This window comes from Protopterus annectens, chromosome 13.part0 (assembly GCF_019279795.1).
Source record: "Protopterus annectens isolate FY-2018-M chromosome 13.part0, PAN1.0, whole genome shotgun sequence".
In the NCBI taxonomy this organism is placed as follows: Eukaryota; Metazoa; Chordata; order Ceratodontiformes; family Protopteridae; genus Protopterus; species Protopterus annectens.
Genome location: NC_056747.1, coordinates 424,764,644 through 424,789,907, shown reverse-complemented (window position 1 = coordinate 424,789,907; position 25,264 = coordinate 424,764,644). Strand labels below are relative to the sequence as shown.

At 42.9% G+C, this 25,264-nt stretch overlaps 1 protein-coding gene across 32 annotated transcripts in view; it reads left to right on the top strand.

The window, feature by feature from the left end:
* The window catches only part of LOC122787386 (receptor-type tyrosine-protein phosphatase S-like), a 3,272,784-nt gene that overhangs the window by 2,279,565 nt on the left and 967,955 nt on the right, over window positions 1-25,264 (top strand). For 20 of the 32 annotated variants that reach the window (XM_044054057.1, XM_044054056.1, XM_044054058.1 and 17 more), the window contains one exon: window positions 11,456-11,464. The exons of the other annotated variants lie outside the window; for them this stretch is intronic. In XM_044054057.1, the coding sequence (XP_043909992.1) occupies window positions 11,456-11,464 (9 nt within the window). The remainder of the gene's footprint in view (window positions 1-11,455; window positions 11,465-25,264) is intronic. 32 annotated transcript variants of the gene reach the window in all.

Sequence of the window (25,264 nt, the reverse complement as noted above, 5' to 3'; positions counted from 1 at the left end):
ACTTTTGCGGCCTCTCCAGTTGTTGCAGGTGTTTAGTGAGGTACATGCCAAATGAGGCACTGCACTCAATGATTAGCCTAATGATGGAAGAGTAGAGGGAGACAATGACCTCTTTCTTCCTGGATGTAAAACCCTCAGTAATGAGATGTGCCACATAGAAGGACTTTCTGACCACAGTGGCAATGTGATGGTCAAAAGACAGTTTGCTGTCAACCTGTGTTCCCAGATCTCGTATAATGCCTCCTGTGTTCAGTGAACCACCATCGCTGTGGTAATTCATGGGAACCAGGTGACGACATATTTTTTGGCATTTAGCTTAAAGCCATGGTTTTGACAACAGTCGTTGGTCTCCGTGAGGTTTTTCTGTAGGATGTAACCATCACCTGGGGAGTTTATAATAGCTCCCAACTTGCAATCATCTGTGAACTTTGTCAGCCAGAGTCCCTTCATGTTGGCCTGGACTTTAGAGAAGTACATACCAAACAGGAGAGAACCCAGGACTGAACCCTGTGGGATTCCACTTGTGACTGGTTGGCAGTCTGATTTGTAGTCAGCTACTTTCACACTGTGGGTTCTACCTGTGAGCCAGTTTGCAACCCACCTAGTGATATAGGGGTTGATGTCTAGCTTAGTGAGTTTTTCTAGGATTCCTGAGTGGGGAATGGTATCAAAGGCCTTGGCCAGGTCAAGGTAGGCTGTATGAACTACCTTGCCTTCATTCACAGCTTTGGTGACTGACTCAAAGAAGTTGACCAAGTTGAGCAGGCATGCTCTGCCCTTCACAAAACCAAACTGTGTGGGATCCAGAGTTTGGAGATCCTTGTTTATTAGGTCCATGATGATGCATTCCATAGCTTTCCATATCAGACTCAGGCTAATGGGGCGGTAGTTCCCATGGTCTGTAGTTGCTCCTCCTTTGTAGAGAGGGATGACTGTAGCACTGTGCCATTTGGTAGAGACAAACCCTGAGGTGAGGATGTGATTGAACAGGGCACACAGGTGAGGTGCCAGTTCACTCAGATTTCATGTAGAACACAGCCAGGGATATTGTCAGGTCCCACAGAAGCTGTATTGTTGGCCTTGGACAGTACTGTTTTAACCTGTGCAGCAGTAATACTGGGTGCCTGGCAATCTACTGGTATTGTGACTGGTCCCTTGGGGGAGAGGGGTAAAGTTGGCACTGAATCTGTCGGCCAGTACATTGGCAATATCTGATGGCTCGGTATAGGAGGTACCATTGTGCAGTAGCTCAGAGCAAATCTGAGTATTGCTGTGGAGATTCTTTACATAACTATAGAAGGCCTTGTGGTTTTCTTTGCTATCTGCTGCAATTCTGTTTTCATAGCTAGCTTTAGACGATTTGATGAGGGTTCTCAACTTTTTGTTGAGGCTGATAAGGGAGTTTTTCCAGTCTTGGGACTTCACCTTATTCCGCATCAGTTTCCTGCTTCTGTTGTAGAGTTTGTTTATGGGGACCAACAGATTGGCTTCCTTTTTTTGGGGGAGAGCGTCTTGGTTCTGTTGGGTATGGCGAGATCCATGCATTTGTGTACGTGTTCGTACAGTGCATTGGTGTATGATTTGGCGGTCATGCAACTGATCTCCATTTGCATGGGTGTCGTAAAATTAGCCACCTCTGTTTTTAGGAGTCCAAGGTTAGCTTTGGAGAAGTTTTTCATGGTAGCTACCTTTGTGTGTGGGGGTGGATTTCCAAGGTGATTAGTTTGTGGTCGGATCTAACCAGGGAGGAGTTGACTATTGGTGTAGAGCAATGGTCGACCATGTTAGTAATAACCAGGTCATGGATGTTGCTACCTCTACTGGGAATTAGAACGAGTTCATCCAGGGCATTGGAATTAATGAATTCCAGGAAAGTTGGGCAAGTGTATTGGTACATGAGTTTTCCCACTTAATTTATTAATTAATTTATTTTACATTTGTTAACCGAGGGTGTCTGAGCCGAAAAGGCCCTTTTTCAGCAGAGGCGCAGGGAGAAAAGCTCCACAAAGAAAAATTACAGATGCATTTAGTTATTTAGACATGATCAGTATACACACAAATTACAAAAGACATGTTTTTACAATGGTATGCGGCACATCAACAGTTACAGTGGAGAGAACAAACAAAAAAATATTAATTTAAAAATAAAGGTAATTAATAGATTTGTGGTGTACAGCTGAAATTTGGAACATGGGTAGAATACATACATAGTACACAGGTACAGTACATGCATTGTAGTTTAGCCAGTGTTTGTGTGTAAAATTGAAAACTATTATCAAGTACTCAAGATTTAGTATGTATACCTTATCTGCTTTCACTAGCCTGGGGAGCAAGCATGGCACTGCCAAATTTGCTTGAGATGTTGCCTGATGAGGTCTTTAAAGGAGGCTTTGGATGATGTGTGTTGAATGCTAGTGGAGACAATGTTCCATTTTTTTAGCCACTGAACTACTATATAGCACATCTCCAAAGCTATTGTAGCTGTTGGTGACTTCTAATAGTAGTTTGCTTGATGATCTAAGAGGCCTTTGGGCTGAGTGATGTTGTACTAGGTTTTTGAGGGCAGGACACTTATTGGGGATGTAATAGATAGAATGACAGAGGCAGAGCTGATTGTAGGTTAGGAGGTTGGGCAGTTCAAGTCAGTGGAGCTGTCTCAAAGCAGTACAGTGATGAGTTCTATATGAGCAATTTGCAGCAAAGCGGGCAATTCTGTTATAGCGGGCTTCCATTTTGCTTAGTTCAGTTTTGTTGAGATTAGTCAGAATGGGAGATGCATAGAGTAGGGTGGATAGAAGTTGGGAGCGAGCAATGGCTGATCTTGTGTTGTTGGTAAGAAATGGTTTGATACGGTAGAGTGATCCCAGTTTGGCATGTACTTTTTTAATAGTTAAGTTGAGATGACTATCAAATTTTAGGTGGGAGTCTATGGTTATTCCCAATAGCTTAGCCTGTGCCACTGGAGCGATTGGAGTAACATTTGTGGAGTAGATAGTGAATTGACTGTTATCAGTGTTTTTGTTAGAACTGGTTATAATCATAAGCTGAGTTTTCTTTGGATTGAGGATAAGTTGGGCTTTGGTAAGGTAGTTTTCAACATCAGAGAATGCTAGTTGAGTTGTTTGCAGGAGGGTGGGAATGTTTTGTGCAGCACAGATTAAGGTAGTGTCATGTGCATACTGAATGATAGATGCATGCTGTGTGGAGGTATGGAGGTAATTTGTGAAGACTGTGAATAGTAGTGGTCCTAAGATAGAACCCTGTGGGACTCCTGTAGTTATGGGCAACTGAGGAGAGAGAGAATTTTCCCATTTCACAGCTTGGTACCTGTCAGTTAAGGAGCTTTGGAACCAGGTAAAAGTGGAATTTGATAGGTGATATTGGTTTTGTTTGTTTAGCAGGATTTGTTGTGAGACTGTGTCAGATGCTTTGGACATATCCAAAAAGAGTTGACACCTGTAGCCCTTCATTTTTGAGACGTTTTACTGTGTCTGTGAAGCAGAGGAGAGCTGTAGTGGTACTATGGGCAGGTCTGAAACTATGCTGAGTAGGTGACAGGATGTTGCTGTCTAGGAGATAGTTTAGCATCTGGGTATGGATGCATTTTTCTAGGATTTTGGACAGGGGGGAAGAGTAAAGCAATGGGTCTGTAGTTATTAAGTTCAGTGGAGGTCCCGCCTTTATGTATGGGTGTAACATAGGATATTTTCCAGAGTTTGGGCACATAGTTTTCAACAATTGATCTGTTTATGAGAGTGGAGACTGGGATAGCAATAGGCATCTGCTGTGAGTTTCAAGAAATTGCTGTGGAGTAGGTTGGCTGCTGTTGATGAGGTTTTTAGTTTGAAGAGCATGCTTTTCATTGAAGTGATGGAAACTGTTTTGAGGGTAAAGCTTGTATTAGTGTTATTTGTGTTGGGGGGGATAGTGAGGAAGGAACTGTCCTGTGATACTAAGGATAGAATTGAGTTCACAAAGTGGGAGTTGAATTGTGTTTCGATGGGAACTTTAGTGTCAGTGGTGGTTGGTTTGGGGGTAGCCTTTTGGGTGGATTTTAGTAGCTGGTTTACATTTTCCCAAAATTTTGGGGGGTTGTGTTGGTATTTAGTTTGTAATATTGTGTAGTAGGATTTTTTTTGTCCAGCCTAATGCATTTTTTTTCACGGTTGCGCAGTTCTTGGTACTTAGTTAGGCTTTGTGTTTCTTTGTTTTTTTTGATAGTAAAGCCAGGCAGTGTCTCTGGACTTGAGGATTTGATTGGTTTCTATACTGAGCCAGGGGTTTGTAGAGGTTCTAACCTTGATTTTGCGCAATGGAGCGGTAGCGTCTAGGTGTTGTAGAAATGTTTTGTTGAAGTATTCTACAGCCTGGTCAAGTAGGAGGGTTTTTAGGGGGTCCAGTTGGAGGGGTATTTGAAGTCGCCCCAATGGATGGGTAGTTGAAGTCGCTCAGTATGAGATTGTTAGATTGGACCCTAATATTCTCCAGGGTGCTTAGGAACATGGAGTGTGAGTCTTGGAACATGGTTGGGGACCTATAGCAGGCTACGAGCTGAATCGCTGTCTTACCCAATGTTAGCTGCACCTGAAGTATCTCAGATTGGTTATGTTGGGCTACTAGTCTGGAGGTGTGCACATCTTTTACGGATATGGAAACAACACCACCTTGGAGCTTTGGTCCAAGTTCTGGGGCCGAAAGGTGTGGAATGAGATATAGCCTGGTAGTGCAGGGGTGCTTTCTGCTGCCTTGAACCAGGTCTCTGTTACAGCACAAATGTCAATGTTCTCCATTTTAAGGAGTGCTTTGAGCAAATGCATTTTGAGATTTAGACTTCTAGCATTGAGCAGCCTGACCCTCCGAGTGCATTTGTTTGTTACAGTGGTAACTTGGTCTTTGGAACACCGCCTAAAAAAGGCACTATAGGGGTGGCAAGAGCCTTGGCCAGTATCTGGAAGCCCAGGGGTGACAGATGTAGGCCATCTCTGGCAAAGCATTGAGCTCTGTCAGTCATGTCATCCCAGACAGATACTGGATCCCCTTAGATGACACCAGAAAGTTAGCCAATTGTTGAAATCAGTCATTTTCTACTTGTACTGTGGTACTTTTTGTCTCTTTTGTTTGGGGGTCCCCGCACGATGTTTCTAGTAGTCAGGATTGTGCTAGGTTTAGAGCTAAGACCAAAGTCCTTGTGGCATACATGGAGTACTGAGACCCAGATCCTGACACTTCTCCACCTTCCTGTGTTTCAATCACTGATTTACCAGGGAAATAGAAATACAAAAAGCCTAAAGAAAAGGACCCTGCAGACAGTGGATATCCATCTATGTCTGCTAAGTCAACCAGCCAACTCGGCTGAGGCACTTTTGTAGTCCCCAGGTCTGACGGCTACCAGGCCGAAGCCTTCTGGCATGACCCCCTCAGGAGGCCAACACGGCAGTAGGCCACTTCACTTTGATCTCTCCAATGTTAACATTGGTTAGGTCTGAGGTAACTCATCAGGCTTCAGCTTCTTATGTCCAGATATTGGTTATCAAAGGAGATGGTTCATCTTCCATGCCATTAACCCAGACTGAGGAGTCCTCTGTCACTGAATGGACTCCTAAACAGAGAGTCCAGTCAGCCTATCCCAGCCTGCACCCCAGTCATCTGCTATTACAACTTAAGCCCTCCTTAAAACTGTCCAGGAATTCATGGCCTTTAAGAAGTCTAGGGAGGCCAGCCAGGCACTACAGACTACCCCTGTAGTCGTTCCCAGTAAAAGACCAGGAGCTGTCTCCTTTCAAGTATAGTCTTATTCTTCAGGATCTGAGGATGAGGAACAGTTATCTTATTCTGAACACTTCCCCCCTCAATCATATCCTGATTCTGACTGAGATGATACCCTCTCCTCTGCTTCTCCTTCAGAGATTTTTATCCTTTGGAGATGCATTACATATGATCAAGGAAGTTTTTCATTGGTAAAGCAAGGAATTCTCTCAGGCCCTCACTCATTACAGGCAGTTTCTAAACCTGCCATCCCCCAAACCACTTGCTATTCCCTTGTTCCATATGGTATGATATGAGGTCTTAGGAGACATCTCTCTACAGCCAGGTTCTCTTCCACCTTCTCTAAGAAAGCCAGATTAATTTTTGTAGAGTGCCTGACACTCACAAACACCCACAAGCTGATCTCTCTGTAGTGTCTACTGAATCAATTTAAGGGTGCACCTAAGCCTTCTGCTAGACAGTCCCTTCCTAATGACATGGAAAGTAGACTACTAGGTGGGTTTGGAGAAAATTACTTGTACATCTGCTACCCTCTTTATGAGGGCCCTCACTTGCCAATTTCACATGTTAGTCCTTGTAAGAACAAATCATTACCAAGGCAGAGGGTGTTGCCGATATGACCTTAATAAGGGACACAGCTAGAGCAGCACTCACTGCACGTTTCCAGACACACACTGAAGTGTGGTTACTACACTTTTGATGCATCATACAGGGCAGCTGCTACTTGTTTTGTTATTGGCTAACATGTTTGGTTGAGGACCCAGCCACTCTCTATGTAAAGAATTCCTGTTTGGACTTCCTGCAGAGATGGTTTTTGAGAAATTGGACAAAAAGGGAAATAAAAACTGTGAAAGCATTTTGTCTCCAACCGCAAGCTATAATAGAAATTATCCTTCTAAGCCTTGGTCTCTGCCCCCTAAACAAGATAAGGGGAGACCTTCCCAATCAAAAAGACCTAGACACTCCAAAACATGGCAACCTGAGCAACACTCTAGACCCAGTGGGTCGAAAGACTGTATTCCCCTAAGACAACAGCTTTAAATATGCACAGCTCTCTCACCTCCCCAGCACAACACATCTCCCTGTCCCACCAGCAAGAAGACTTTCTTCCTTTCTAAACCAGGGGAAACTCATCACCTCAGACAAGTGGGTACTAAACATCTAGAAAAGGATTACTTCATTCAATTCAGGGAAAGACCTCCCTTCTTAGGGATACCAAATCCACCAAAAGACCAAGAAGCTGTCTCCTTCCCCATCTTGCAAGAGCTTTTGCAACAGGGATCCATTCAACCATTCCCTGATGAGGAGGCAACATGGTCCTACTCTAGTCCCGAAAAAGGAAGGGACTTGTTTATAAGTTCATAGGTGTGTACTCGGTGAACGGCCCTGGAGCCTATGTAAGCCTAGCCCAAGAATATTCCCTGGCATGTAGGCCAATTTTAGACCTCCAAAAGTTAAACAAGTTCCTAAACATTCCCAGATTCAAAGTGCTGAATCTTCAAACACTGCTGCCCATGATTATTCTAGGAGCATACATGGTTACCATAGATCTGAAAGATGCCTATCTTCATGTTCCTTTAGTAAAGGAACACACACACACACACACACACACACACACAGTAGGCAAATGAGTGCCGAGAGAATCAAGTCATGTACCACAGGAACTACAGCTCATAGCCTTAACCCCTGCACCAACTGCTAGACATACAACACAGGAAATACCTTTGATTCATAGCAGCAGGCTTGCACTACCAATTCTGTGCTTTACCATTTGCTTTAGTCACTGCACCCAGAGATTTTTCCAAATGTCTGGCTCCAGTTATAGCACATTGTAGACACTAAGGGTGCACATTCATTCCAGGAAAAAACAACCTGGAATATCTAAACAGCCTCACAGTCTACCATGACTTGCTTTCAGAGGTTAAGACTTACTCTGTCTCCACAAGTCCCAGCTTCAGCCCCAGATAATAATTCTCTTTCTGGGCAAAATGATAGATTCTTTACAACAAAAAGGTTTCTTACCCCATGACAAGGTGTCCTTTCTGACAAGACTATCTACTCAGCTTACTGCCAAGACAGACAGTCACAGCAAGAGTCTGTTTAAGGGCCTTGAGATTTATGACATCCTGCATCTTTGATTCCACTGACGAAACTACACATGAGGAAACTTCAGTGGTTCCTGGAAAATACTTGGGAGCAACACTCTTAAACCCCTGGAAACCTTGCTGCCTTTTCTACCCTGCTTGCAAAAAGAACTTCTTTGATGAAAAGACACCATCAAACTGAATCCAGGGGTAACTTTTTCTCTACCAGAGACCGATAACACCATTACCACAGACAGTTCCAAAGTAGTCTGGGGAGCACATTTAAGACTCATGAAGGTGCAAGATGTCTGGACCCAGGGCAAAGAAAACCAGAAGGAGTTGCTGACATTTTTTCTAGTGATGAAAGCTTTTCAAAGCAACTTATCCCCAGGAGCAATGGAAATTTTGACAGACAACACCACAGTTATGTAGTACATTAACAAGCAATGAGGAACTTATTCTCACCCCCTGTGCAGTCTAGCAATAAAAATATGGCTTTTTGCACAACAGTTGCAATTGACACTGATAGCATCTTGTATCCTGGGCCAGAGAAACATCATAGCAGACTTTGAGTAGGGATATTCTGGACCCCACCTAATGGATGCTAGAAAGGGAGAACTTCCAGGACTTCACCCATCAGTGGGGAGACCCCAGTATAAATCTTTTTCCTTTCGCCAGAAAAGACAGCTTTAGACGTTCTGTTCAAGAACCCAACAGATATTGGCATGGAAAGCTGATGCATTCTCCTTCAAATGGACAGGACTCTTTCTTTATTCCTCCCCACGTTTTCTCCTGATTTCTAGGGTACTGATAAAGGTGAGGTCAGACAGGCTGAGTATGATACGCATATCCCCCTTCTGGCCAAGGCAACATTGGTCCTTCCTCCTCTTGACCCTCAGTAAGGGGAGATATTACATTCTCCCACAAGTGATAGACCTACTCACCCAGCTAAAGGGATCTGTCCTTCATCCTACCCTGAGCATCCTCTTTCTAACAGCTTGGAGAATTGGTTTCTGACCACAGATAATGCAGACTGTTGTACATAAGTGCTGTCATTCCTGGGAGAGGCAAGAAAACCAAATACCAGAAAATCATACTTATTCAAATGGAAAAGTTTTTCTCTTTGGTGCAAGGATAAATATGTTAATCCTTCACTGGCAGATGTAAACCTAGTGTTAGAATACTTGTCTGGATTGTTTCACTAGGGTCTGTCTTTTCAGTATTAAGGTAAATGCTTCAGCTGTCTCTGCCTGCTTTACTCGCTCCCCCTTATCTAGTCTCACCCACTCATGAAACTCTTCTTTAGAGGAGTCCTACATCTTAGGCCCCCAGGAGAAACCTTGTCCCCAACCTAGGATTTTAACTATGCCTTAGAAAAACATGCATTACCAATTCTTGAGCTAGCAGCTTCAGCTCCCCTAAAGGTGTGCATTTGGAAGACAACCCTACTTGTAGCTATCACTTCAGCCAGACGAGTCCCTCAGCTACAAGCCGTGATGTGCAAGGAGCTCTTCACTGTATTCCATAGGGACATGGTAACCCTTAGAATTAATCCTTCCTTTATGCCCAAAGTAGTGTCGAAGCTCTTCTTGAATCAAGCAATTCATTTGCCAGTGTTCTTCCCTAACCCACAGAATAAAGCAGAGTAAGTCTTGCATTTCCTGGATGTGCACAAACAGATCAGATATTACCTGGACATGACAAAATTTTGTAACAGAACAGACCAACTAATGGTGGCATTTGCAGAAGGAAAAGAAGACAGACACATCTCCAAACAGACTGCCTGTAAGTGGACCGTGAACTGCATCACCTGTTATGCCCATCATGGTAAACTAATACAAGCCATGTCAGGGCCAACTCCACCAGATGCAGTGCAGCCCACCACTGCTTTTCTTAAAGGTGTCCCTACACAGGCTTTCCTAGAAGCTACCACATGGACATCAGTCCACACCATTGCTAAACATTACCATTTAGCCAATCCTTCCAGGGCTAGAGCAGAGTTTGCAGCTGCTAGCCTACAAAACCTGTTTTCCCAAGGGCAAACAGCCTGCTCCCCAACTAGTAACTTTGGGAGTCCATCCAAAGTTCAGTGCAGCCCACCACTGCTTTTCTTAAAGGTGTCCCTACACAGGCTTTCCTAGAAGCTACCACATGGACATCAGTCCACACCATTGCTAAACATTACCATTTAGCCAATCCTTCCAGGGCTAGAGCAGAGTTTGCAGCTGCTAGCCTACAAAATCTGTTTTCCCAAGGGCAAACAGCCTGCTCCCCAACTAGTAACTTTGGGAGTCCATCCAAAGTTCAGTACATCAGTATTGACTACAAAGAACATAGTACAGTTGTGTCACACTTAACATAATTGCAAATGCTTGAGAAGATCATTGCTGTATTACAAAAATCTCTCTCTCTTACCCTTCTGTCTGCTGGCTTCTCCCCTGTACTAGGGAGTGGGAGAGGGAGAACGCATTTCAGATATGTAGCTCTTACCCACCATCATCCCCTACTTTCACTTCTTACACATAGTTGGTACCTTCCTTTATCCCTGTCCAAAAACATTTTCGACATCTGTAAGGATTGTGCTGTCCTTGGGCATCAAACTGCTGCTCACTGTTTAGAAAGACCTAAACATGTTGCCTATGGATGTCCCTCTTATATATTGATGCCCCAGCATTGGTCATCCGATGTCCGTTGGCTAGGATTGATGAAAAGACTCTGGAAACTGGACCAGTTGTGGGCTTCTGTGTGGCAGGAAGACCCATGGATCAGTACTGCAACCATTGAGCTACTCGTACATCTACAGTTACGGTAAGTGTGACAACTGTAATTGTAAACTGCAGAACCTGTAGACTGGATAAGAACCGTCCTTTTCTGTTGTCATTGCCTGTATTACTACACATTTGCACTGTGAGGATTTTTAAGAATGAACTTGCAGCTCTTTTCATGTAGACGAGTAAGTGAGCAGATTTACATTAATATCTGTACTATCTATCATTTTAGGCCCCGCACAGTATTTCACCCTGATGTCAGAAATTGCAGCTGCAAAAGTATGGACTCTTGCCAAGTCATGTTTGCTGTTGTAGACCAAAGCTGTGTGTGTGTGTGTGTGTGTGTGTGTGTGTGTGTGTGTGTGTGTGTGTGTGTGTGTGTGTGTGTCTGCCTGCTTGCCCATACATCTACTAAAAAAAAATTTTCCTGTGGAAATGTTTTTGAGAAACAAGATCTGACAATGCTGCTGTTATTCTTAATTTCACTGTTCACTCTTAAGGCCCATCTGTTGCTTTGGCTGTTTGTAGAGATACTGTGACATACATGATCCTCATGTGAGACTGAACAATTAGGTACATAAATTCTACAATTATTAATCCATTTAAACTTAAAGCTTAAGACATATTAGTTCCATTTGGATTGTAGGAAGTTTTAAAATTTTATCATTTTTTTGCAGCTGTGTTGTAACAATTCTTGGTGTGTTAACTTTCCTTTGTAAACCCTTGGAAAACCTTGTGTACTACTACACCCTCTGAAACATTTTCCCTGACTGTTGCTCTGTGTAAAAATAAACTAACTTGGTACTGTTCTTTCTTTCTAATGTTTGCCCCCCCAAGAGTCTTTTGGTAAGTTGTGAGTTGTGCTTGTTTAAAAAGGTTTAGTTCACAACCATAACCTTAAACTAATAATATTTTAACAGTTTTAAAAATGCATGCTTCATGTTTTACTAACTGCTGATATATACCATTTTACCCCTTCATATGAACCCCTGCAGAAGTAAAGTCAGAAGCTGAAAGGATTCCATTAGTTAACTTACTCCATCATCTAGAAGCCATTTCCCCTCAATCCTAATACCCTCAGGTTATGTTTGAACATGGCAGACTGCAGGAGTTTCACAGCTGGATTCCAGCCTTAGTATTGTTTTTAAATACCAGTCTAACAATTTATTCATGTGCTGTTGAACTATTCAGAATGTTTGCTTTGTAAAGACTGTATATTTTGTGTGAAGCAGTGATGGCCTCATGTTGAGATAAAAATATAATTTGAAAATGCCTGTTGCTACTTGCCAGTTGATCTGAATCTCTGTGTTCACAACCATACACATTTTGTTTGCTCGAGTGCACCATACAAGTCTGGTAAATTAATCTAGTCTTGTTCAGAATCCCATGGGCTTGATAGTACCAGACAGATTTAACACCTAGACCCTTCTTGTTTTATCTTTTGTTGGGGTCCTTTTTCAAAAAACACACACACACACCCTTAGGTTCTGTATTTTGATTTAAAAAATCCTAGGTAGTGCTGTGCTAATAGCATGGTTTACAATCTGAACTGGATATGAGGACGTCTGTTGCAACATGCCATGTCTGTGGAACCATAGCTTCCAAGCACTAATAATGTGTATTTTCTAGACGATAACATAGAGGAAGACTTTTTTCTGTTCTACTGTAAACAAGTCATCCTTTGTCATTTTGTTTCTTTTTCCATTGTCTGCCATTACATCAGAATTTGCTACTGAATTAACTCCTAAGCTTGTTCACTCTCCCCATAATTAATTACTGTAATGATCACAAGTACTGTGGTACTGCTTAATTGTTTTGTTTCCAGGTTAATGCTGAAATCATACTTAAAAGGAGCCTCAGGTTTACACTTTGAGTATCCTACCTGCTTCCTGTCAAATAACTGTTCGATGTCCTTCTATTCACATGTTGCACTATTCTGTACATATGGGTTTTTCTCCTTTTGCTACCCGAATATCTGGCCAGTGTACAAAAGATTTCAGTCACTGCATGGTGCATGGGACATCTGCCATAGCCAGCACAGCATGGGCCATAAAAGTGACTTCTGTGCACACAGCTGCCAGTTGAATGTCAGTTGTTCTTGCCTTCCCGGCCGTCGGATTCTCGAGAACTCAGATAAGTACCTTCTTTTCAGTCATTGTTTTCTAATGCTTGTTCATGTCATCCAGAAAGGGCAAGTGTAAGTGCAGCCGTCAAATACCGCACAAAGATGCCCACGATCTTTGCTTGTTTTGTTTAGGTAAGTCACAGTACTACAAGGCCTGCCCTACCTGCCAGGCTTTTGTTCCCAAAACCCTATGTAGCCAACTCCACGCGCTCAACTTATATTTTGAGAACCAATGTCTTAAACAGTTAGTACTAAGTATGGAGGGTTCTTCCAACTTGCCTGCTGAACCGCCAAAGAAGGCGGCCAAGACTGCAAGGCCCTGCTATTGTTGCTGCACCTCCACCATCCGACACTCAGCCTGTGGCCGACATCATCGTGGTTGAACGTTTGGGCTCCGCAACCACGGATATAGCGGATACCTCTTTGGAAGCCACAGAATCCTGCTCAGAAGGCACATCCATAGAGGCTTTATGGAGGTCTGTCTCTGATGCTGAGGGGAAACCAGGGCTCTCGGCAGGCCTGTTGGATCCCTCCATCCCTTTGCAGTCATCCGACCTTAGGCCTTCCTCTGTTCAGACACCTGCTAGGCCTTCACTCAAAAAGAAGGAGAAGAGAAAGCATGTATCCCCTGTTACAGAAAGTCTACCAGATTGGCAGACTTTCTCTCAAAGCATATTTAATGCCTTTATGGCCCTGCGGGCCTACTGCACCTGGGACTTCCACTTTCCCTCCTCCAGTTCGGAACTATAGGCCTCAGGGCTCAGAACCCTCTCAGGTGGAAGAGGAAGAGTACTCTGATTCTTCTTCTGAAGAATCTCTCTCCTACACCTCTTAACTCCTTTCCCACCTTGGATATGGTTCCCCAGAGGAAGAAGCTGGTGATGCAGATTCCCCAGCAGAAGATCTAACCTTTGGGGAAACTATAACAAAAATGAGGGAACATTTTAAGTGAGAATCATCTAAGATGACTGAGGTACAAAAAAGGTATTATGACCTCATCCAGATGGACTCCCCACCCCCTACTGCTTTTCCTCCCATTCTTTCAGCTTTTCTGGATACTTTTTCAGCAGCATCCTTGAACCCAGACTCCCAACCCCCAGCTCCACGCAGACCTAATAGGTTTTATAAAGTCCATGAGACAGCAAAATTTCTAGTAAAATGCCTAACTGCAGACCCAGCCACCATTTCTGTCTTCATGAACAAGGCTTTAAAACTACTGCCTTCTACTAACCTCATCCTTACTGACAAGGACAGCAAAACCATGGAGCTTATGGGGAAGAAGAAGTACACATCTGGAACTCTGGCTTTTGGAGCAATCAGTTACCAGACACACATTTCTAAATATGCTTTATCCCTTTTGGAGAAAATTTCCAAACAACTGCCTGACTCCCCAGACTCAGCAGCTAAAGCTCAACTGTGCTCCCTAGTTTCCCTGACTTCTCAGGTTATCAGGCACTCTATCAAGTGCAGCTATGATGCTGCCAAGGCCTCAGCCAGGTCAGCAGCATCAGCATCTGCCCTAAGAAGGTATTTCTGGTTACCTCTTCAGCCCCTACCAGATGATTTTAGAGCTAAGCTGGTAGATGCTTCTTTGGACAACTCAGCCCTATTTGAAGCAAACGTTGCAGACTTGTTCAAATGCTTGCAACAAAAGGGGAAAGAGATACAAGATTTAAAGCATCTATTGGTATACCCAATTCCAAAGTTTCAAAGAAATTATCCTTCAAAAACTCAGTTCATCAGAAAGCACTCACAGCCTGCTCCCTCTTCTAGGCCTAGGAAAACCACCAGGAAGCAATCAACTCCTGCTAGGGCCACACCATCTACCAGCCAGAGGATGCCCTTTCAAGACAGGGCAGGTAGTGTGTGACTACCTGCCAACCTTGAAACCTCCACCTCATCACTTCAGACTTATGACTCAAGGTATCATCCAGCCGGTCCCAAAGTCTGCTATGGGAAAAGACTTTTAAACCAGGATTTTTCTAGTTCCAAGAAAGGATGGACCCTGGAGGCCAATTCTAGACCTCTCACATCTGAGCCTCTTCCTTCATGTACCCACTTTCAGGATGCCTACATTGCCAACTCTCTTCCTGCTCCTCCTCCCTCAAGGGTTCATGGCCACCTCGGACATCAAGGATGGTGATCTCCACATCTCCATAAGGCCCGGATTCAGGAGGTACCTAAGGTTCTCAATGGCCTGCTCTCACTTTCAGTTCTCTGCCTTGCCCTTTGGACTTTCCACTGCACCCAGAGTCTTCACCAAATGTCTAGCACCAGTGATTGCCTTCTGCAGGACACAAGGGATCCAAATATTCCCATATTTGGATGACTTGCTCATTCAGGCAGACTGAAAACAGTCCCTCCTGTTACAGTTACAGAAAACCATTGCACTCCTACAGTCCCTAGGGTTTCAGATCAATTACCCAAAATCTCAACTGGAATCTACACAAGGCATAGTCTTCCTGGGGTGCAGGATTCAAACAGACATCATGAAAGCCTACCTTCTTCCTCAAATTGTGGGAAACTTGACACATTGTCTGCTTTTAGTTCTTCACACCAAAGAAATGACTGCAAGGCAGTACTTCAAGTTCCTGGGCTACATGGCTTCCACTATACCTATGCTGCCTTCAGCAAGACTTCACATGAAACTGCAGTGGCACCTCAGGTCTGTTTGGATGTAGCACTCCCACCCTAGAGTACAGGGTGCCCCTCCTGCCCTGTCTCAAGCAGGAAATACATTGGTGACTCAATCAGGTGAAGCTCAACCCGGGTCTTCCACTCCAACCCTGTCAACCAAAACAGATTATGCACACTGACGCCTCAGACCTCGGTTGGGGATCAACTCTGTGGCACCTAAAAGTGCACGGAGTGTGGCCAGTACCACACAGGAAAGAGTATGTCAATGTGAGAGAAATGAGGGTAGCACTACTGGTGCTGCAGGCCCTTCAAATCAGACTTCAACAAGGACCCCTGGCACTTTTCTACAAACAATACCACAATGCTGTGGTATCTCAATAAGCAAGGAGGAACCAGATCTTTCTTACTTTGCAAACTAGCTCTCCTGGTGTGGAAAATGGCCACCAGTCAGGAAGTTGCTCTATAGGTGGTATACATACCTTCCCAACAGAATTCTCAGGCAGATTCCCTCAGCAAGTCCATGACTATGGCCCACGAATGGATGCTACACAGGGATGTCTTCCTGGACTTGGTCCACCTCAAATAGACCTGTTTGCCACTGCCATCAACAGGCAACTTCCCTCTTTCTGCACCAGACTACCAGAATCACTGACGATGACAACAGATGCCTTTTCAATTTCATGGAAGGGGATGTTTCTTTATCCATCCCCCCTTCCCTCTTGTTCAGAAGGTCCTGCTGAAGATTCATCAGGACAGGCCAAACATCTTGCTGATGACACACTATTGGCCAAGCAGCATTGGTTCCCCTCCTCCTGCAGTTATCCAATGGCAGTCACCACAAGTTACCCCTCAGAGAGGACCTTCTCACACAGGACAAGGGAACCCAAATCCACCCACAGTGTCAGTCTCTTCACCAAACTGTATGGGTAATATGATTCTGATCCCTTTCAGACACCTTTACAACAAGGATGTGCTCACTGTCCTGCAGGAGGCCAGGAAACCCAATACCAGAAGATCTTGCATATCCAAGTGGAAGCGATTCTCATATGGTGTCTTAAAAAGGCAGTTGGACCCATTGCAAACCAAGACTCCTCTAGTACTGTCTTACCTGTGTGAACGTTTGCAGACAGGGTTAGCATTCTCATCCATTAAGGCCCATGTGTCTGCCATTTCTGCATGCCTCCCTTTGCACCCCCCTTAGCTTCCAAATTGCCTGCAACACTGTTCCTTAAGGGGGTACTTCATCTCAGGCCACCAAGCAAACCCATTCCCCCTCCATGGGACCTGAACTATGTTTTAGAGAAGCTCACACTTCCCCCATTCAAGCCAGCATCCAAAGCTTCCCTAAAACACTGTACATGGAAGACTGTTCTACTAGTGACATTGACCTCAGCTAGAAGAATTTCTGAATTGCAAGTTCTCATGGCTACTCCACCCTTTCTCATATTCCACGGAGGTAAGTTGACCATTAGAACCAACCCATCCTCCATGCCCAAGGTGGTCAATGACCTTTCTTTAAACCAAGCCGTCCACCTACCCACTTTCTTTCCCAACACACAGGGAGACAGTGAGGGAGTACTACATTCCCTGGATGTGCACAGACAGCTCAGATTCTATCTGCACAAAACCAGGCCCATCAGACAGGCTGACCAACTGTTTGTCTCTTTCCATCCCAGGGCCCTAGGAAAGCAAACCATTTCAGCCTGGATTTCCAAAGCTATTACCTTTTGCTACAAACACCATGAGAAACCCTTGCAAGGCAGTGTTAAAGCACATTCCACCAGGGCAATGGCCTCTTCTGGAACCTTCTTCAAAGGCTTGGACACTTCCACTATCCTTGATGCAGCCACTTGGTCTTTTGTGCACACCTTTACAAAATATTACAAGATAGACCAGATTTCCAGGTACAGGGCTGGATTTGCCAGGGCTATCCTTCATGGATTCCTGGAGAATTCTACTAGGCCACCTCCGCCTTCCTCACAGTGAGCTTTGCCACTCACCCATATGTACAGAATACTGCATCTTGTGAATAGAAGGTCATAGAAAAGCTGTGTAAAATCTTACCATAACCATAGATGTCCTTCTCTTCCATGTTGCAGTATTTCTTCCCTCACACCTACCCCACCTGTTATCTGGCAGTTCCCATTTTGGATGGCACAGGACTTGCATTACTGTCTCTGGCCTGGTTCCAACTGGGTTGGTCAATTCTGAGGTCTAGTGCATTCAGACGTCACTTTTATGGCCCACGCTGTGCTGGCCATGTCAGATGTCCCACGCACCATACAGTGACTAAAATCTTTTGTATTCTGGCCAGATGTTCAGGTAGCAAGAGGAGAAAACCCATATGTACAGAATACTGCAACATGGAAGAGAAGGACATCTATGGTTAAGGTAAGATTTTATACTTTTCTTTATCTCAGGTCAGATGGGCATTGTGAAGCATCATGTTTGGCCCATGACTGCATTGCGTGGATTAAGGGGAATGTACATCCCATTAGATATCGGTTCATTCCAGCCACTCCCACTGTCCCAGTCACCCAAAGCTGTAACAGATATTCTTAGCCCCCTGTTAGGGGTGGTGCACATCATAGAAAAAAAAATCATATATGTTTTATGTAGCTGTCTTATTTTAGCAGCAGTGCCATTCAGGAAAATTGATTTTGAGATATTGTAGATGTTGTAGACCTGGGCATCTGCTGATCATGCAGCATTTTTGTCTAGACCCATGCTTGTACCCTTATCTGAGAACATAATCTTGTTTGTAAAGTTTTTGATAAATCCTTATACTCAGTCTCCTACAAACTGTTGAGAGGCAGTATACGCCTGCCTTACAAAGCATCCCCTGATCTGACTGTGCTGGACCTGTTGCACATCTGCAAAACAAATAACATCAGAATTACCCGATTTAGGGAGCTAAACCTTTTAAGGCAACATAAATAAGACATGTTGGAGGAACATGTATTTGTCTCAGGGACAACAACTTCTCTGCAACAGTCTTCCCATCAGTGTGAAGCAGTTCTTCCCTAACCCAGTTCAAGTGTAACTTGGACCAGTGGATGAGGAATCGGAAATTTACCCCTAATCTGGAGCAAGTCTCTATTAGACAGAGGTAACCTGTAAATGCTTGAACAGCATGCCTATGCCTACATCTACTCTTAAAATAGCCCTAGGGCATCAGACATGTCAGATACATGGGAAACTTGGTTTGGCTTAAAACGGCTCATAGGGTCATTAGCACCAGTAATCACTTATGATCCTATGAACCTATCTCAATAATTTGTTAAACTGCAGTTTCATTGAACTAAGCTATAGCCCAAGCAATTCAAACTGTCAAACAAACAAATCAAAAGTCATGTGAAGAAGTTTAGACACTTGCCAGCCTAATGCCCCCAAGGGGAGAAGTTTCACCTTATCAGGATGTTTTTCCCCTTGGTTCTCAAGAACAGGCAGTAGCCAGGGGAGTCTCCCCATAACAATTGCATTTGAATTTTGGTTGTCGTCATAGGAGGACAGTCAGTAGTTTTTCATCGGAGATGAGAACTGCCTAGAATCCAGGCCTCCTTCCTTGATGTCTATGCATCCATGTGGGTTTGTTTGCAGCCACTCTGTTCATGTATAAACTGAGTTGAGCTTCGTCTTTTTCTAGGGTAGCAAGGGAAGGTCCCCTTATTTCAGTTTCTAGTATTGCTTCACCAGGCCCTGTATTGGCACCAGGTGCTTCAACACCATTGGTATCTCAGCTGTTTTCTCCTTTAGTAGTGATAGTTCCAGTGGAATTGGCACCAACAACCTTTTCTGTATCTGTAACTTTGGTGCTGAGCCTCTCTGAGCCAAGAGTTACAAAGGCTTAGGTTGTCAGGGTCAGTGTATCAGCACTTCTGTTGTTCCAGACACCTTCTGGACCATTGCTGGTGCTGTCCATATTAACATTCAGTGTCTTGCTATGGACAGTGATAGCAGCTTTGGCTGTTAGACTTGATGTGACTCCTTCGGCATAGAGTACCTTGATAGTGATTCTGGTGGAGTTGCCTACTTCCTGGTTGTTGAGCATTTCAGTACAGGTTACTTGGAACCAGCAGTCAGAGATGAGGTATCCCAGTGAGTTCATAGACATTCCCCTCAGATTCAGTACTGTCATCTACTCCACCTCAGGTCATTCCTCCTTCTACTGCTTTGACCTCATCATCTACTACCCATAGAGGCAGGGAGTAGAAAGCAAACACAGAGACAGAAAAAATTATTTTGATGCAAATTCTTCTTCCTCTCTGTTGGATGAGTCGCCATCAGGCATGCCTAGAGAGAAGAGTTGGAAAAGAAAGCATACAGAGTCCTCAACCCTAGACCCAACCCCCAAAAGGGAAGATTCTTTAGTCTCCCTGATGATCCCAAGTTTTGGAGAAATTCTAAAACTAATGAGACAGCAGAGGTCATGGCCAAATGACCCAGTTTCCCCTAAAGAGGAAATTTTGTAGAAGGCTTTCTGCTCTGCCTCAGCAACATCTGGTGGTCCATCCTGCAGACTGAATGATTTAATGCGCCTGCAGAGGATTTTATGAGAGCCTGGTGTGGTGGAACCTGCTCCTAGGAAACCAAAAAAATGCTATGGCCTCCTGAAAATTGCAAACATTGGAGTAACACACCTTTGCAGATTCATTCATTTTGAGATTGGACCTTAAAAGATAGTCCTTCAAAGTGAATCCTGTGGTCCCATCTCCCTGACAAGGACTCCAGTGATTTGAACTGCTTTGGGAGGTACATGTACCTTTTCTGTCACTGATTTGAATTACCTGATGCTTATGACCATGTTTCTGCTTGATTTAGTTGCAAAATGCAAGTTGCCTCATGGAAATCTGCAAAGGAAATTACTTTCAATCTGGTTATTTTATCAACAGTTAATAACGTCTTTGTGATACTACTTCATAATTCTGTAGATGGAGCAATTAGGGATTCTGGGCCAAGTATGATCATACATTGTATAAACACTGTAATTTTGTAGACAACTTCAAGGCATCAGCTTTTCCTTGTTTGTGCTCAAGTCTGGGAAATGCTGTAGAAAGTGAGCAGGAGGGCAAAATGCTCACAGATGTTGGAGTTAAGTTATCCTCTCCTCAAAGGACCTTTGTCCGTAACTATTGAAGTGCGAGGAACCTGTGGTTTGAAAAACACCAATAGCCACCATTCAGGCAGATTTCTGACATTAATATCACAGGAGTTAACAGAATGGGTACCTTTACAGAAGCAGAGGTGGTCTGCTGAAGCAGAAATTCTGCTGCTCTCTTGAGGGGAGGTCAACCACTGCATCCCCGATGACTTCCTCAGCTGTCCCTTTCTGGAGGCAGTAGGCTGTCAAATCTTCCTGTTCTTTCATGAATGGCATGGTTGAAATTTTTTTTTGTTAAGCTGGTATCGTAATGATGGCTGCTTAGTTGCACAGTCCTTGGAAGAACCCTCTTGCAAACAGGTATCTGCAAATTGTCTAGTGTTCTCCTCGTGTCTAGATGTTAGGGCTGTGCAATGTAAATTAGTCAACTGTTCTGCTTTGGCAACTGCGCTGCAGCAGAAATTAACAATCAACATTCTTCCATCTGCTTACATATAGAGCACTTTTAACAAGTTTTGGTGTTTTTAAACTAGAAATAAACTCCTTATGCCTTGACCTTATGTTCCTCTTAATATTATTAAAATTGTGTGTTTTATATGCATGCAGATGTATGTTTTTGTAAATTGGCCTGTTAGAGCAAATTTCACACAAATTTACCTGTATTATACTTTGTTATATTTGATTTTTAGCAGGGGCAAAAAGAAAAAAAACTGTTAACACAGCTGTCTGTTAGTACGCATATATATTTATTTACATCTCCAGAGATGTATATATGCACACACACGTACACACACATATATACATATATACAGGAGCAGTTCACTTTCCTTTGTCAGCAAAAGTACCTGTTGACAAAGTGCTGTATTTTTTTTATCAACAGTACTGTAACATGTGCTGCATTTATTGAATGTTAGAATGTCAAAGTTTGTGTATGTGCTTTGAGTTATGGGTAAGTGAGTGTGTGTTAAGTTCTGACATTTAGAGTGGAGTGTTGGTGGGTTAGGGTTAGTGCAATGGCTAGGAAAGGGGAAAGCTTTAGTGTTGCATGTGTGTTATGTATGGGAAGTGTGATCTGAGCGTCTAGTGTAGTGACACTGTTAGGGAAAGGGTTTTTCATAAGATAACATGTGCCCAAGGAAAATATTCACCATATGCAAAAAAAAAAAAAATCATCAGTTTATGCAGGGTGCAGCTTCTCTGCACCATCACACTCCCTGCTAATTATATGTACTAAATTAAAAAGAGTGCACAATCCCCAGGGAAAGGGTATATTCCCTCACCCGGAGATTGTCGATCTAGCTCACCTATTGACCCATCTGCATATGTCAACCAACTGTGGTAGGTCAAGCAGCTATCAACATTTTGCTGTATCCACCAAATTCAAGAGCCCCATATAAGTATGTACGTATACATTTATATATCTATGTATGTGTATATGGGTCCTCTACACATAACCAAAACACTATTTACCCAACTTTCATATGATCGAGCCGAGAACACCGAAAGGACAAAACACCGACCAGTCAGAACACCGACTGGGAACTAACGGTAAGTAATCCGTTGGCCAACCTGACAAGAATATTAAAATGGAAACAAAGACAATACCCCCCCAACTAAATATTCCAACTCCGAGATCGCACTACTGTGTAGGTAAGGGGTCAAAGGTCGACATGCTGGAAGAGCAGTTACTTTCTGTTGGTTCCCCATTGGTGTTCCGAGCAGTTGGTGTTTTGTCCTATCAGTGTTCTCTGCTCGGTCATGTGAAAGTCGGGTAAGTGGCGTTTCAGTTGTGTAGGGGACCTGTGTGTGTGTATGTGTATATAGATATATATATATATATATATATATATATATATATATATATATTTATATACAGATATATATTTCTATGCACACACACACATATTGTGTGTGTGTATGTATATATATATATATGTATATATATATATATTCACACACACACACACACACACACATATATATATATATATATATATATATATATATATATATATATATATATATAAATAACCTGATGGACTTCTTTGAAGCGGTCACCAAAGCCGTAGATGAGGGTAAGGTGGTTCACACAGCCTATCTAGATCTCTCCAAGGCTTTCAACACCATCCCCCACTCTGGAATTAGTTATAAATCCCTATTTCGCAAGATGAGTTGCCAACTGGCTCACTGACAGAACCCACACTGTGAAAGTAGCAGACTCCAAATCTGACTTCAGACCAGTGACAAGTGGAGTATAACAGGGTTCAGTCCTGGGTCCTCTCCTGTTTGGTATCTACTTCTCAGAAGTATAGGCTAACACAGAAGGTCTTTGGCTAACGAAGTTCACAGATGACTGCAAACTAGGAGCCATAATCGAAACTCCTAACGATGTGAACATCCTACAAATGGATCTCACTGAGACAGATGCCTGGTGTCAAAACCATGGCCTCAATCTCAATGCCAAAAAGTGCATTGTCATCCCTTTTGGTAAAAACTCTGTACCCATGAACTACCACATAGGCGGTATTCTACTTAAAACCGAAAGTGTGATAAGAGATCTTGGGACACAGGTGGACAGTAGTCACTCCTTTGATAATCACATCGCCACAATAATCAGGAAATCCTTCTACGTGGCACACCTCATCACAAAACGTTTCTCATCCAGGAAAAAAGAGGTAATTGTTCTCCTGTACTCATCACTCATTAGACCCATTGTAGAGTACAATGCCCCTTTTGGTATGTACCTCACAAGACTTCTACAACAACTGGAAAGGCCGCAGAAATACTTCACAAAGCGGACTACTGGCCTCAAACAGATGCCGTATGCAGACCGTCTCAAAAAACTCCAGCTTTACTCCGTAGCATATCGCCTACTCAGAGGCGATCTCTGCCTAACATACAAAGCTATGCCAAACCCAGAGCTGTTGGACATGCTCCACTTAAAGAAATCCTAATCCCTCCGAGCTACACGCTCTAGGGACCTAAACATCATCACCACAATAAATAGAACATGCTGGCGGGATATATTCTTGTCTCAGAGACTTCCCAAACTCTGGAGCAAACTACCTATCTATATCAAACAAAGCTCCTCATTAGCATTCTTCAAGAAAAATCTTGATGATTGGATGGGAGACAGGAAATTCACCCTGGGGATCACTTCTGTGGCTCTGCTCGACATGGGCACAGGAAAATAATTTTCTTTGGTGGCGAAACCCAGGGTACTTTTTGGCTAGACTTATATAGGCCTTAGGGCCAATAACCTAGTACCTATGAACCTATATGTATGTATATATATATATATATATATATATATATATATATATATATATATATATATATATATATATATATATATATATATATATATATATATATATATATATATATATATATATATATACATATATATATATATATATATATATATATATATATATATATATATATATATATATATATATATATATATGCATGCACACACACATATATATATGTGTATATATTTATATATATATCTATATATAATGTATATATATATATATGTGTGTGTGTATATAAATATATATATATATATATATATATATATATATATATATATATATGGATTCACTATACATGCTCAAAATGCATAAATATCGAATTTTAGAATTTAGAGCCTGTAAAGTCAAATGGACGGAAACCGCGAACTTGGAAGTGCGGAATGGGTTATGTTGAGCCTGCGGTACAGATATCGCATTAGGTAAGTGTACTGTTTTTGAGGTTTTGGGGAGGGTTTGTGTGTGTTGGAGTGAGTATTTGAGGTGTGGGTTAGGGTAGGTGTTGTACAATGTGAATGTCTCCTGTAATTTGTGTGTATACTGATCATGTCTAAATAACTAAATGTTTCTGTAATTTTTCTTTGTGGAGCTTTTCTCCCCGGGCCTCTGCTGAAAAAGGGCCTTTTCGGCTCAGTCAGAGCAGTCAGTCATTTGTCGGTTAACAAATGTAAAATAAAGTAAATAAAATAAAAATGTGTTAGTATTGGGAGTGCTGGCGTTTGTGTGTATGTGATGTGTGTTTGTGCGGGGGGCTGTCGAATGTGCGATGCTGGGTTGTGTGTGGTTTGGAGTGTTGTGCAACCTCAGAGTTAGTATACATAAGTAGGGGTGTGTGGGGTGCAGGGGGGCTTGCCCCCCTGCATATACTAAGGGTAGGTGTGTGTATGTGTTTGGGTGTGTGCGTGTGTGTTATTTTTATTGTAGGGAAGTGTTGGGAGGTATGTACACTGGTGTATGTATGTATTTTGTTGTGTGTGACGTGTGTTTGATGGGAGTTTGTAGATTCGCAATGTTGTGTTTCGAGTTTGTATATGTTTGGCGTTTAGGGGATTCAACTTTATAGTTTCGTGATACTGAATTTCGATAGTTCAGTATTTTGATGCTATAAAGTGAATCCATATATACACACGCACACACACACACAGACATATATATCATTTTGCCTGACTGAATTATTTTATATATTTTCTGGCATTGCTTTCTGTTCCCATCTGTCCTGAAACTGTTTTTCCCCCCTCCCCACCCTGTTGTTGTGGTGGTGTTATAGTTGGTGACTTTGCAGTTGCCCGCCCTACTGTAAATTTGATCTGGGACACCCCTCCCAGTCTAGTGTTCACTCTACTTAATACAGAGAGAACATTTGAGAAGGCCAACCCAGTTCCTCTCCCCTTACACTTTACTAAAAAAAAAATTGCACTTTATTCATCTGCCTTTACTGTATTTGTGTTTCTTCCTACTTTCTTACC